Raw genomic sequence first — 14,017 nt, 5'->3', positions numbered from 1 at the left:
ATTATTGTAGTTGTAGAGTAGCTTCGCTACTAAATTTTGAACTTACCGTTACAGACATAATCTTGAGGGCTATTATTCCTCCAATCTCAGCCAACAGCGACACTACAATCAACACCAAAAATAACCTAAAACAAAATCCACGGTTATTAAAATGAAATACCATAAGATTAAAACCAGTTTTGCTAACCCTGAGAGGCCGAACGGACACATGGGGCGGAGCCTCATGTGTAAAAACTAAGAAAAGTAGGGCGTTAAACATAAACTTTTATATCTAATATGTAATCTTTTTTAATGAATCATTTTATATAATCATAAAGATAAAACTGTTTCTTAATTATTCTTAATTTTTGATTATGTATTTAAGGAAACTATGTACTTAATTGCACTTCCTTAAGCTAAATTGTTTAAGTTTTTAAAAATGCATTAAAAAAACTGAAGCGATAGGGAAAAAAGTAAAAGGAAAATGAAGAAAAAACAAACTTAAAAGAATTTAAAATGAATCATATTGAAGACAATAAAAAATAAATAAAAAGCATAAATTAAAGCTTGAGAAAGAAAATGAAAGAACAATAGCGTTTGTAGGCGTATAAAAAGTAGTGTAGAAGATACGCCAAAGGTCAGAGGATAGATAGATAGATAGATAGATATATAGATAGATAGATAGATAGATAGATAGATAGATAGATAGATAGATAGATAGATAGATAGATAGATAGATAGATAGATACAGCATGACCCCCGAAAAAGTATTTTTAAGCATCTGCAGCCCTTATTTCTCAATGAATTATAAAAAAATGCTTATGTCCTTGTTCTCCATAGTATTCCACATAAGTAGATATAAAAATATTTTTTTTACCTCCATTAACACCGGAGATTTTTAGAGCTAAAGTTTTGAAAAAGTGACTGAGAAAAAGAATTTTTTTTTGTTTCTCTTATTTTTTGGATGGTTTTATTATGTTTTTCTGGCAACTGAATAATGATACACAAAGAAAAACAAGTTAACTAATTATTTCTTTTTTATTCCACCAAAAAATATAAATTTTTAATGGCAAAAAATACTACTGAATGTTTTGATTATTTGCAAATTTTAGGTTATTTATTAACCCTTATTTGAGAAAAGGATTAATTATGACAGTTGCTCCGCCCCCTTTTTTGACATCTCAATCACTTAATTGGGGGTTAATTAAGCTTTTTAGACTAAAAAATCATTATGTTTTAATTTTATTTTCTTTATAACTTTTTTGTTATTAAAGTTAGGATTGTGAAACAAAAACAATTTTCCTGCTATATTCATAAAGATTTATTTGGTTTTTTAATCTTAAACAATTTTGCCTAATAAGTAAGTTTTTCAAAATATCATTAAACTAAAAAGACTCAAAAAATATGTGTAAAAAAATGCTTTTTACTCAAAAACTAAATTTTTTATTTCATTTTTGTATAAAGTTTCTGCTAGTAACAAAAATAAAAGGATTTCTACCTTAATTTTGCTAAAAAAGTCGTTTCATGTTAAAAGTTACTTTTTCCTCAGTCACTTTTTCAAAACTTTAGCTCTAAAAATCTCCGGTGTTAATGGAGGTAAAAAAAATATTTTTATATCTACTTATGTGGAATACTATGGAGAACAAGGACATATGCATTTTTTTATAATTCATTGAGAAATAAGGGCTGCAGATGCTTAAAAATACTTTTTCGAGGGTCATGCTGTAGATAGATAGATAGATAGATAAGATAGATAGATGGATAGATGGATAGATAGATAGATAGATAGATAGATAGATAGATAGATAGATAGATAGATAGATAGATAGATAGATAGATAGATAGATAGATAGATAGATAGATAGATAGATAGATAGATAGATAGATAGATAGATAGATAGATAGATAGATAGATAGATAGATAGATAGATAGATAGATAGATAGATAGATAGATAGATAGATAGATAGATAGATAGATAGATAGATAGATAGATAGATAGATAGATAGATAGATAGATAGATAGATAGATAGATAGATAGATAGATAGATAGATAGATAGATAGATAGATAGATAGATAGATAGATAGATAGATAGATAGATAGATAGATAGATGGATAGATAGATAGATAGATAGATAGATAGATAGATAGATAGATAGATAGATAGATAGATAGATAGATAGATAGATAGATAGATAGATAGATAGATAGATAGATAGATAGATAGATAGATAGATAGATAGATAGATAGATAGATAGATAGATAGATAGATAGATAGATAGATAGATAGATAGATAGATAAGATAGATAGATGGATAGATAGATTGATAGATAGATAGATAGATAGATAGATAGATAGATAGATAGATAGATAGATAGATAGATAGATAGATAGATAGATATATAGATAGATAGATAGATAGATAGATAGATAGATAGATAGATAGATAGATAGATAGATAGATAGATAGATAGATAGATAGATAGATAGATAGATAGATAGATAGATAGATAGATAGATAGATAGATAGATAGATAGATAGATAGATAGATAGATAGATAGATAGATAGATAGATAGATAGATAGATAGATAGATAGATAGATAGATAGATAGATAGATAGATAGATAGATAGATAGATAGATAGATAGATAGATAGATAGATAGATAGATAGATAGATAGATAGATAGATAGATAGATAGATAGATAGATAGATAGATAGATAGATAGATAGATAGATAGATAGATAGATAGATAGATAGATAAGATAGATAGATGGATAGATAGATTGATAGATAGATAGATAGATAGATAGATAGATAGATAGATAGATAGATAGATAGATAGATAGATAGATAGATAGATAGATAGATAGATAGATAGATAGATAGATAGATAGATAGATAGATAGATAGATAGATAGATAGATAGATAGATAGATAGATAGATAGATAGATAGATAGATAGATAGATAGATAGATAGATAGATAGATAGATAGATAGATAGATAGATAGATAGATAGATAGATAGATAGATAGATAGATAGATAGATAGATAGATAGATAGATAGATAGATAGATAGATAGATAGATAGATAGATAGATAGATAGATAGATAGATAGATAAGATAGATAGATGGATAGATAGATAGATAGATAGATAGATAGATAGATAGATAGATAGATAGATAGATAGATAGATAGATAGATAGATAGATAGATAGATAGATAGATAGATAGATAGATAGATAGATAGATAGATAGATAGATAGATAGATAGATATATATATATATATAGATAGATAGATAGATAGATAGATAGATAGATAGATAGATAGATAGATAGATAGATAGATAGATAGATAGATAGATAGATAGATAGATAGATAGATAGATAGATAGATAGATAGATAGATAGATAGTTAGATAGATAGATAGTGAGAAGCTACGCAAAAGGTCAAAGTTACAGTAACATAACAATATCATTTTTATGATTCTTGTATTTTCAAATATTTAGGAGCAGCCTTAAATAGAAGGTGTAAGATAATTTATTGTCTGGACCGAAAAATCTTCTTAATGCTAATCAAACCATCCTGTTTAGTGAAGCTTCTTATTGAATATTGGCATGTTTTATGCTATTTCTATATGCATATACTATCCTAGGACTTGTGTTAACCTTCGCTAAAATAGAGGGCCTATAAGGTTCAGTGGTTAGCGAGTTTCAAAAATCTACGCACATTTTTTCAAAAGAAAAGGTCAAAAAATTAACATTGTCACTTTTAAGTTCTTTGAATTAGATGACATAAGGCCGACTAATGGATATAGAATACGTGGATATTGCGACAAGGCAATTGTTGTCGTCAATTTACGTAGCTAATATAGTCCTCATTCATTGCTCAATAGTAATACGTTTCTCCATGATCAGGGGAGGGAATAGGGAAATGTCATAAGGGGGAGGGGTGGGGGTTTCGTTGGCAGAAATAATTTATCAGGGTATGCGAAAATTTCTCACAATATCCACGTATTCTATATCCATTGGCTGATTGCAAGAAGAAATAATAAAACAATAAACTTACATCTTTTTAAAAGCGAAGCTTTTCTATAATTAGGGTCGGTCCGTCCGTACGTCCGTCACGGATAGCTTTTTTCGTTAATTTAGACATGTTAGAATTGTCCTATCGATTTCAAATTTTGCATGGTGATTCCTTTAGTTGTTAGGTACGATTTAGAAAGCGTAGCAACTCTATAATCATTACCAAAATGTCCGTACGTCCATTTTAAACATGTTGATTTTTTTACTTTTTTAAATAGCTTTTTTCGTTAATTTAGGCAAGTTAGAATTGTCCTATCGATTTCAAATTTTGCATGGTGATTCCTGTAATAGTTAGGTACGAGTTAGAAAGCGTAGCAACTCTATAATCATTACAAAAATGTCCGTACGTCCATTTTAAACATGTTGATTGTTTTTACATTTTTTACAACAAATTTGTATGTGACCTAATTATCCGATTGGTCTGATTTTTGGTATACTGATTCCTGGGACAACAAAGTACAATATTATAAGCGAAGCAACTCTATAATCAAGTCCTCAAAATGTAAGTATGTCCATAATCATTATCTTGTATCAAGCAGTTTTTAACAAGTTTACTTACAATTTTGCTTTGACTCTTATACATTCGCATTTACATTATTCAGTTCTGACACTATACAAGTGTTAATGTCCGTTTGTCCTACCGTTTCAGAGCTTCGCTTTTATGGATGTTGTCATCCTTGTTTACGTAAAAACTTTAAATAAGATTTGTTTCATTTTGTTTCTTTTTGTGATATAGAATATTATATAAAATAAAGTACATTTAAGGCTAATTTTACTAGAAACATTGGACATTGGACCCTATGTACTGGTATTCAAAGTATGAATAACACGTTCTCTAATTCGTTGAAAATTATTATGATTTCATTGGGTTGTATTAGCCAGCAGTGTTCAATTTCATTTCACCCATAAATTCAATCTGAATAAAGATTTTATAATAAATGTGGTGTTTCACTCATCAACAAATCCTAGAATCTGAAATTTATTTTTGATTTTTTTACACAAAATCTAAAACATTCGATTTCAAGGATAAAAAAATATAGCATACTTATAGGTAAGGTGCTCTATCTCAAAATACCTAGTGAGCAAAGAACCCGACCCATCATTTAAACCTAACCTATGTTGAAAGCTCTAACTCTGCGGGGCCTAAACCTGCAGTGCCCTAACCCTGTATCTTATTATAAAACCTAATTAATTAAGTAAAAGACAAACACACGAAAAACTACACCCCCTTTGTTTTAAATCAAAGAGGGAAGGGGAGGTAACCGCTGTAGCTTCTTTTCTTAAAATATAATACTTTATATATATTTAATTGTATGTTGAGTTCACCGTTATAATACAAAGGTTAAGTTATATTATCCTAGTGGATATAGGATATGTGGATATTGTAGCAGGGGAACTTTTGTCGTCATTTTAGGTTGCTAATATAGTCCTCAGTTATCGGCCAATACGATCTGTTATTAAATTCACAAAATGGGTGGTATCATTATATTAGCCAGCTGGGAGAAATATATTATCAGGGTATGCAAGAATATCTTACAATATCCATGTATTTTATATCCATTATTATTGTATTATGTTCCAGTTATAAGTATTACTTTATTTAAAACAAGAATAACTATAACCATATGTCGTGCAGCAATAACATTATCCCTTTGTAAAAGTAACAAGATGTCTATCTGTCTGTTTGTTCCAAAAGCTAACACTAGCTGATATTTCTATACTTTAAAGTAAAGCTTTTTATATGTCCAGAGAAGGTTTTAAACTATTACCTCTGCTCAAAAAAATCAATGTAAAGGTTGGACTACCTCCATTCTACTTTCGAGTGCCCCTAAAGGAATATATAAGCGTTGTTATAGAGTAGCTGTGCTACAAAAACTTACTATTACGACAAAGTAAAAACTACAATGTGTTAATAATGTTATACAATGTAACATAAAGGAGGGAGGGACATTTCATCTGAAAAAATTGCTATGTCACCAATTTTCGAACTAAATGTGGAAATGATATGGGGGGGGGGGGGGGGTTGAAGCTAAGTTCAAAAGCAATATAAACAAGATATAAAACCTTATTAGACAGGAAGACTCACTAGCCCCTCCTACCTAGCCCAAGATTCCAGAGATATCTTACCTTACTAGACAGGGAGACTCACTAGCCCCTCCTACCCAGCCCAGGAGTCCAGAGATATCTTACCTTACTAGACAGGGAGACTCACTAGCCCCTCCTACCCAGCCCAGGAGTCCAGAGATATCTTACCTTACTAGACAGGGAGACTCACTAGCCCCTCCTACCCAGCCCAGGGGTCCAGAGATATCTTACCTTACTAGACAGGGAGACTCACTAGCCCCTCCTACCCAGCCCAGGAGTCCAGAGATAGCTTACCTTACTAGACAGGGAGACTCACTAGCCCCTCCCACCTAGCCCAGGAGTCCAGAGATAGCTTACCTTACTAGACAGGGAGACTCACTAGCCCCTCCTACCCAGCCCAGGAGTCCAGAGATATCTTACCTTACTAGACAGGGAGACTCACTAGCCCCTCCTACCCAGCCCAGGAGTCCAGAGATATCTTACCTTACTAGACAGGGAGACTCACTAGCCCCTCCTACCCAGCCCAGGAGTCCAGAGATATCTACCTTACTAGACAGGGAGACTCACTAGCCCCTCCTACCAAGCCCAGGAGTCCAGAGATATCTTACCTTACTAGACAGGGAGACTCACTAGCCCCTCCTTCCCAGCCCAGGAGTCCAGAGATAGCTTACCTTACTAGACAGGGAGACTCACTAGCCCCTCCTACCCAGCCCCGGAGTCCAGAGATAGCTTACCTTACTAGACAGGGAGACTCACTAGCCCCTCCTACCCAGCCTAGGAGTCCAGAGATATCTTACCTTACTAGACAGGGAGACTCACTAGCCCCTCCTACCCAGCCCAGGAGTCCAGAGATATCTTACCTTACTAGACAGGGAGACTCACTAGCCCCTCCTACCCAGCCCAGGGGTCCAGAGATATCTTACCTTACTAGACAGGGAGACTCACTAGCCCCTCCTACCCAGCCCAGGAGTCCAGAGATAGCTTACCTTACTAGACAGGGAGACTCACTAGCCCCTCCCACCTAGCCCAGGAGTCCAGAGATAGCTTACCTTACTAGACAGGGAGACTCACTAGCCCCTCCTACCCAGCCCAGGAGTCCAGAGATATCTTACCTTACTAGACAGGGAGACTCACTAGCCCCTCCTACCCAGCCCAGGAGTCCAGAGATATCTACCTTACTAGACAGGGAGACTCACTAGCCCCTCCTACCAAGCCCAGGAGTCCAGAGATATCTTACCTTACTAGACAGGGAGACTCACTAGCCCCTCCTTCCCAGCCCAGGAGTCCAGAGATAGCTTACCTTACTAGACAGGGAGACTCACTAGCCCCTCCTACCCAGCCCCGGAGTCCAGAGATAGCTTACCTTACTAGACAGGGAGACTCACTAGCCCCTCCTACCCAGCCTAGGAGTCCAGAGATATCTTACCTTACTAGACAGGGAGACTCACTAGCCCCTCCTACCCAGCCCAGGAGTCCAGAGATATCTTACCTTACTAGACAGGGAGACTCACTAGCCCCTCCTACCCAGCCCAGTAGTCCAGAGAAGAAAAGACTGAAACCCACTCCGATAACACTGTATGACCAAAACTAAAACAAAAAGTTAGATTAATTAAAAAAAGATTTTTGAAAATGTTTGGAAGTTTGATTCTCTCAAATTAAAAAAAAAACAGAAATATAAAGCAGTATGGTTTTTATTTATATGTCCGTATAGATCTCGTCAACCACTGAACAGATTGACTTATTTTTTGGTGAAGGTCCACATAAGTCCAAGAATGATTTTTGGCTATTTTATTTTTCATTAAATTCTGTAGATGGTTTTAGGCTATTTTAATGTACTCAATTTCCTCTGGATGATTTATTTCAATATAAATAATCAAATCTCAGATAATTTTCTTTTAATTACGTTATTTAAAGATGTAATTAGTTTGTTATTGCTGAGCTACTTATTGACACAGTTTTCCTTGTATTTTTTTTAAATATTGATATTTTCCATATTTCCCCCTCAGGGTGTGTTTTGCATAGTTAAGAGTTCAGGGATGGAAAGATTGTTATGTTGAGTTATAATAAAGATTTTAAAATTATAGAGGATACGCTTTTAGAGGCCTCTAGTCGCACTTGGAGTGGGGGAATGGAAGTCGAACTCCCTATTTTCAATTTATTTTTAATGTAGAAAAAATGTAATTTTTTTCTAGGCCCATTTCTTTTAGGGTTTTGGTGGTACCGTGCCTTAAAATAGCCATAAACGGTCCCAACATCTATGAGAAGCTACAATGAAAAGGAGAACCGTATAGGTTCAGCGATTAGCAAGATCCTTTGGTACACACAGATAGACTTAGAACATCTATACAAACAAGTTTCAGCCATTATTGAAAAATTACATTTATTAAATATACCATAACATTTTACATATTTCTTCATTGTTTTATCTTATCACTAGCGGCTTCGCCGCTAGCCTCTAGGGGCTTTGCCCCAAGAGGTTTGATCAAACTAATTTTCCGTGTTTTAGATTTTAAAGAAAATAAAAAAAAAAATTGGGGGGGGGGGATTTTTTTCATTTTTGGGGGGGTTAAGGGTGTCCCACCCCCTAAGAAAATAGTTATAAACCTTCCCGGGACCTATGAGAAGCTACCCTGTAAAGGAGAACCCGATCGGTTCAGCGGTTAGCGAGATCCTTCGGTACACACAGATAGACTAAGAACATCTATACAAACAAGTTTTAGCCATTATTAAAAAATTGTCTTTTAAAAATTACATTTAATAAATATACCATAACATTTTATATATTTCTTCATTGTTTTATCTTATCATTGTACTGAATACTTTTTTTGTTCCAATTTTTTCTAACTTACAAATACTTTAATCCCTGAAAAGTTGATGTATGACTTGAAATTTTTCATTGGTTTATTGGTTAGCCGATATGTATGCCAGCAAAAACAACTCTAATGGTCACGATGATAAAAAGTTTTTGTTCCTACCATATTGTTTTAAATATTTTAACTAATCAGCCTAGTAAGTAGCTAAGCAAAATGGATATAAATAAAATACATGATTATTGGGGGAGATTCTCGCACCCCCAAATAAAATGTGCTTCTCAGCTGGCTAATAAAACGACCCCTCCCCCCCCTCTATTTCTCCTCCGCTGACCATGGAGGCACTTATTGACTAATATATGAAGACTATATTAGCAACCTAAACTGACGACAAAAATTCGACTGTCATATTATCCCCGTTTTTTTTACATCCACTCTCCATATAACAAGCTAACATATTTTTAATGAGGCGAGTAAAGTCTGATACAGCAAAAATAAAGAAAAAAGATACTGTGACTGATAAACCGTCGGACACTCATGATCTTATATTGGCTTCGCTTTTAAAAATGAAAATAAAAGTTATAAAATTTTCAAAATGTTTAAAATACAATTTGCCTTAATTGTTTTAGAGATAAGCACAGCTATACTATAAATAATGTTTGAAATATAAATAGCTACTATTTGAAATAAATTTTATGCTAAAATATGTTTTTATGTTTATTAAGATTTTTCCGAGAGAAAATACACTTGATGAAATATGTATCCCTCCAAAATTCATTTTCAATTTACTTTGGCTGTAACTATTATCATCCTTGTTACTTAACAGCAAATACAAAATTCGAAGATTATTTTAGTGCAAGGTAGTGGTGTATCATCCCTTCCACTCATAAACTTGCTTTGAAAGATTTACAATACAAGTTAGTCGTCAATTTTGGTTGCAAATAAAGTATTCATTTATTGGTCAGTAGGAGGGAGAGGGCATGGGATAAAGGGGACGGATTAGCCATATGGAAGTACCATAAAAATGGAAAAACTGGTGCAATAACCAAGTAACTAAATATATATATCGATTCTTGCTTTAAATGCACATTTATGGCCATCTGAGCCACATAAAATACTAGAGTAAAAACTGATCCATTCCCTTTAAATCAACTTTAAAATCAAGTAAATAAATAATCAAAATAGCTAACCAATTCGCGGAAACTAAGGCCCATCTAGGCTATTAGATAGAAATTTAGTAAATTATCCGTAAGATTTTTATACAACATGCAACTATTTTCATTTATGACATCAAAAAATCTTGCAGGAATCTTTTTTTTCTCAATAAATATGAGTTTTTGAAATGAACATTCCAAAATTAGATACATATAAAGTACTATAGGCTACGCCCCTAGCTTCTAAGGGCTTTGTATTTGAATTTGTAGACAGGGGCTAGAAAAATAGCTAAAAGCACCTTTAAACACAAACATGAAAATAAAATTGCCTAAAATCTTCACATGATCTATGTGAAGCTTAACTTTTATAGAGAACACAATTGGTACAGTATAAGTTATGGAGATCTTAAGCTTCAGACAAAAACTTACTACTTCATATCATAGGATAGTAGATATGCAACGTAAGGAAGGCCGGGGCAAAAAGTAAACCCTCAAAACAGTGGATATCATATCAACCCCCTAACCACGCATTATTTCAGAGTTTTGATAAATTGTTTAAATCCATCCGGGAATTTTTGATGGTCTTTTGTAACTGAATTATTCTTTTTTTGCCCCCTTTTCATCAAAAAAGTCAAAATGAAAGAAATCAGGACAGGACAGGATGTTCTACTAGCCGCTAAAAGTTATTTTGCCTGAGTGTAGAAGAAGTAATAAGCCATATGGAGGCAAAATATATTAACAGATATACACTTAATACATACTTCAGTCAAGATATACAATTGATTTTGGTGCAATAAAGCGAATATTTCATTATTTTATTGACTTCATGGATAGAAATCGTGGGGAGGGGTATGGGGTGTTTATCCCCCAACCCTAACAAATTTTGAACATGAGTTAAAAATTTAGATAAGCTTGAAATTATAGTCATATTTTCTCAAAACCATCTAATACACCTAAATTACACTCTAGTAAGATCTTAGAATTTTTTTTGACTGGTCTACAATTTTCCGAAGATTCATCGGACTATTGGTTTTGAGACCCAGAACAAAACAAAAAAACACAACCCGTTCGTAGACTACCAAAACAGAAACTAATAATTGAGAAGGGGGACATTGACTAGGTGCTTATAGTCTATCAAAAGAATATAAGCATATTCGCTCTAATATACTGCAATCACTTGACTACCCCGGCTGTACTTGCGCGACCAACTAGAGAGAGTATATTCTCTCTACCATACTACAATCACTTGACTATCCAAGCTGTACTTGCGCGAACAAATAAAATTTCAAGGTTCAAACATTAATTTCTCTATTAACCCTGGAGTATGGCAGGACACCCACCAGAACTACAAATTTATCATTACAGCGCTGATTTTGAAATTTTGCTGCATTTTAATAACAATAATAGCTGTTTTTAGTGTCTTTAAAAAATGACGCCATACAATACAAATGACCAATGATAGACTAATACACAGACTAAATTACCAATGGCAGGCCAGTATACATTTTGACTGACAAATGGTAGACCAGTATGACGTTATTTTTATAGGCACTATGAAAAGCTTCGTTGCTTCGCTCTTAGCATCTAGGGGATCAGATTTTGAAAGGAGAATGCTTAGAATAGACTAAATCCATCCGAAGAATTTATTTTACAAAAAAACATATGATTCTATATGAATCTTCCCTAAAATTGAGCACTTCATAATAAGAGAAAGACAAAAATCTCATTTCGGAATATTAAACTTCTAGAAGATAAACTTTTGCTTGATTGAATCCACACCCAGACCACGTCTTTTCATCATTACTCATAAAAATACAAGATTTATTTACAATAACTGCAAAAAAGATAAATTGTTTTATTGATTTTAGGCTGTAATAATAATATTTTGTTTAAAATATTAAAAGTATTAACTTTAGTGTTGATATGCGTTTTTAAAAGCGAAGCTTTTCTATAATTAGGGTCGGTCCGTCCGTACGTCCGTCCGTCACGGATAGCTTTTTTCGTTAATTTAGACATGTTAGAATTGTCCTATCGATTTCAAATTTTGCATGGTGATTCCTTTAGTAGTTAGGTACGATTTAGAAAGCGTAGCAACTCTATAATATTAATGATTACCAAAATGTCCGTACGTCCATTTTAAACATGTTGATTTTTTTTAACTTTTTTAAATAGCTTTTTTCGTTAATTTAGACATGTTAGAATTGTCCTATCGATTTCAAATTTTGCATGGTGATTTCTGTAATAGTTAGGTACGAGTTAGAAAGCGTAGCAACTCTATAATCATTACCAGAATGTCCGTACGTCCATTTTAAACATGTTGATTTTTTTTACATTTTTAACAACAAATTTGTATGTGACCTAGTTATCCGATTGGTCTGATTTTTGGTATACTGATTCCTGGGACAACAAAGTACAATATTATAAGCGAAGCAACTCTATAATCAAGTCCTGAAAATGTAAGTATGTCCATAATCATTATCCTGTATCAAGCAGTTTTTCAACAAATTTACTTACAATTTTGCTTTGACTCTTATACATTCGCATTCTGATTATTCAGTTCTGACATTATACAAGTGTTAATGTCCGTTTGTCCTACCGTTTCAGAGCTTCGCTTTTATGGATGTTGTCATCCTTGTTTTATTCTTTGTTTATCAGCCCAGGAATAGTATTTAGGTGTCTATTCTATCAAAGGATATATCATTCACAGGGGAAAATTCGACGTCAGTTTAGGTTGCTAAAATGGACCTCATGTATTGGTCAGTTCGTTCATCAAGTAGGAGGGGAGAGGATGGGGTAAGATAGGGAGAATCGTTATATTAGCCAGCTGCGATAATTAATTTATTAGATTACATGAAAAACTGGCGTAAACATGTATTTTTAATAAAGATCAAATCTAATTTTTAAATTTTAGAAAAGTTACGTCTAATAGTTATTTCTCGCATCGTATTATAAACGACTTTCCGCAGATATAGAATGTACAATTATAAGATTAAAACCAGTTTTTTTTAGACCCGAGGTGCCGAAGGCACGGGCTAAAAAAACTGTTTTTAATCTTATAATTGTACATTTTTATATTCGTAGAAAGCTGGCTATAATACGATGCTAGACATAGTTTTTTCGTATGGATGAGAACCGGTTCCTATCCACCGGATTCGAATGAATACGAGAAATGATTTTACTTTAATTTCAATTTCATAATTTAATTAAGTGATTAAACCAAGTGTAAGATGAAATTTATAAATTTGGTTAGCCATTGAACAATCTACATATTATACTTGGAAGTTGCTCCAGATTTTCATGTACTCTAATAAAGTGAAACCCACAGCTGGCTAAAATAACGATACACCCATCTCCACCCCCTTTAATCCACTCCCCCTCTCATTCTGGATGAATGAACTAACCAATAAATGAGGTTCATATAAGTAACCTAAATTGACGACTTTCCCCGTTTACTATATCCATATATTGTCTTTGACCATTGACCTATGAATTTAAAGCATTATAATTTTTCATTATATAACTAAATTATTGATTTTGATTCAGAATTAAGTTACAAATTACAACATCTAAAAAAATAATTTTTTTGACAATGAGCTGAGCTAGTCCCAAAAGGCAGGTAAATTGATATACATCCCCAATGATGATACACAATATAGCCCCTTCTGAAGATTACAATTAATAGTTGAAACGTTAGGACACTCAACTTAATGAACCAACAAATCAAAATTCAATAAAAGTCCGCAAAGTTGTTTAGCCGATAAATAAAAATACGTTATTTTAAAACTTTAAGAACCAGTGTAATAAACAGCCCCATTTCCCCTCCCTCCCTGGCGATCATACTATGTAAAGGGTTGATTAATTACTTACCGTGTAATTATTCAATTTATATCAA

At 33.2% G+C, this 14,017-nt stretch overlaps 1 protein-coding gene across 2 annotated transcripts in view; it reads right to left on the bottom strand.

Moving 5' to 3' along the window:
* LOC145322003 (CD82 antigen-like) overlaps positions 1–14,017 on the bottom strand; it is a 60,943-nt gene that overhangs the window by 25,337 nt on the left and 21,589 nt on the right. For both annotated transcript variants that reach the window (XM_080163729.1, XM_080163730.1), the window contains exons 3-4: positions 7,651–7,748; positions 47–125 (exon numbers count right to left, since the gene is read on the bottom strand). In XM_080163729.1, the coding sequence (XP_080019855.1) occupies positions 47–125; positions 7,651–7,748 (177 nt within the window). The remainder of the gene's footprint in view (positions 1–46; positions 126–7,650; positions 7,749–14,017) is intronic.

The sequence above is a fragment of the Acartia tonsa genome, chromosome 6, assembly GCF_053477335.1.
Source record: "Acartia tonsa isolate MP-2025a chromosome 6, ASM5347733v1, whole genome shotgun sequence".
Lineage (NCBI taxonomy): Eukaryota > Metazoa > Arthropoda > Copepoda > Calanoida > Acartiidae > Acartia > Acartia tonsa.
The sequence above is the reverse complement of the archived record's forward strand: the minus strand, read 5'-3'. Positions and strand labels throughout refer to the sequence as shown.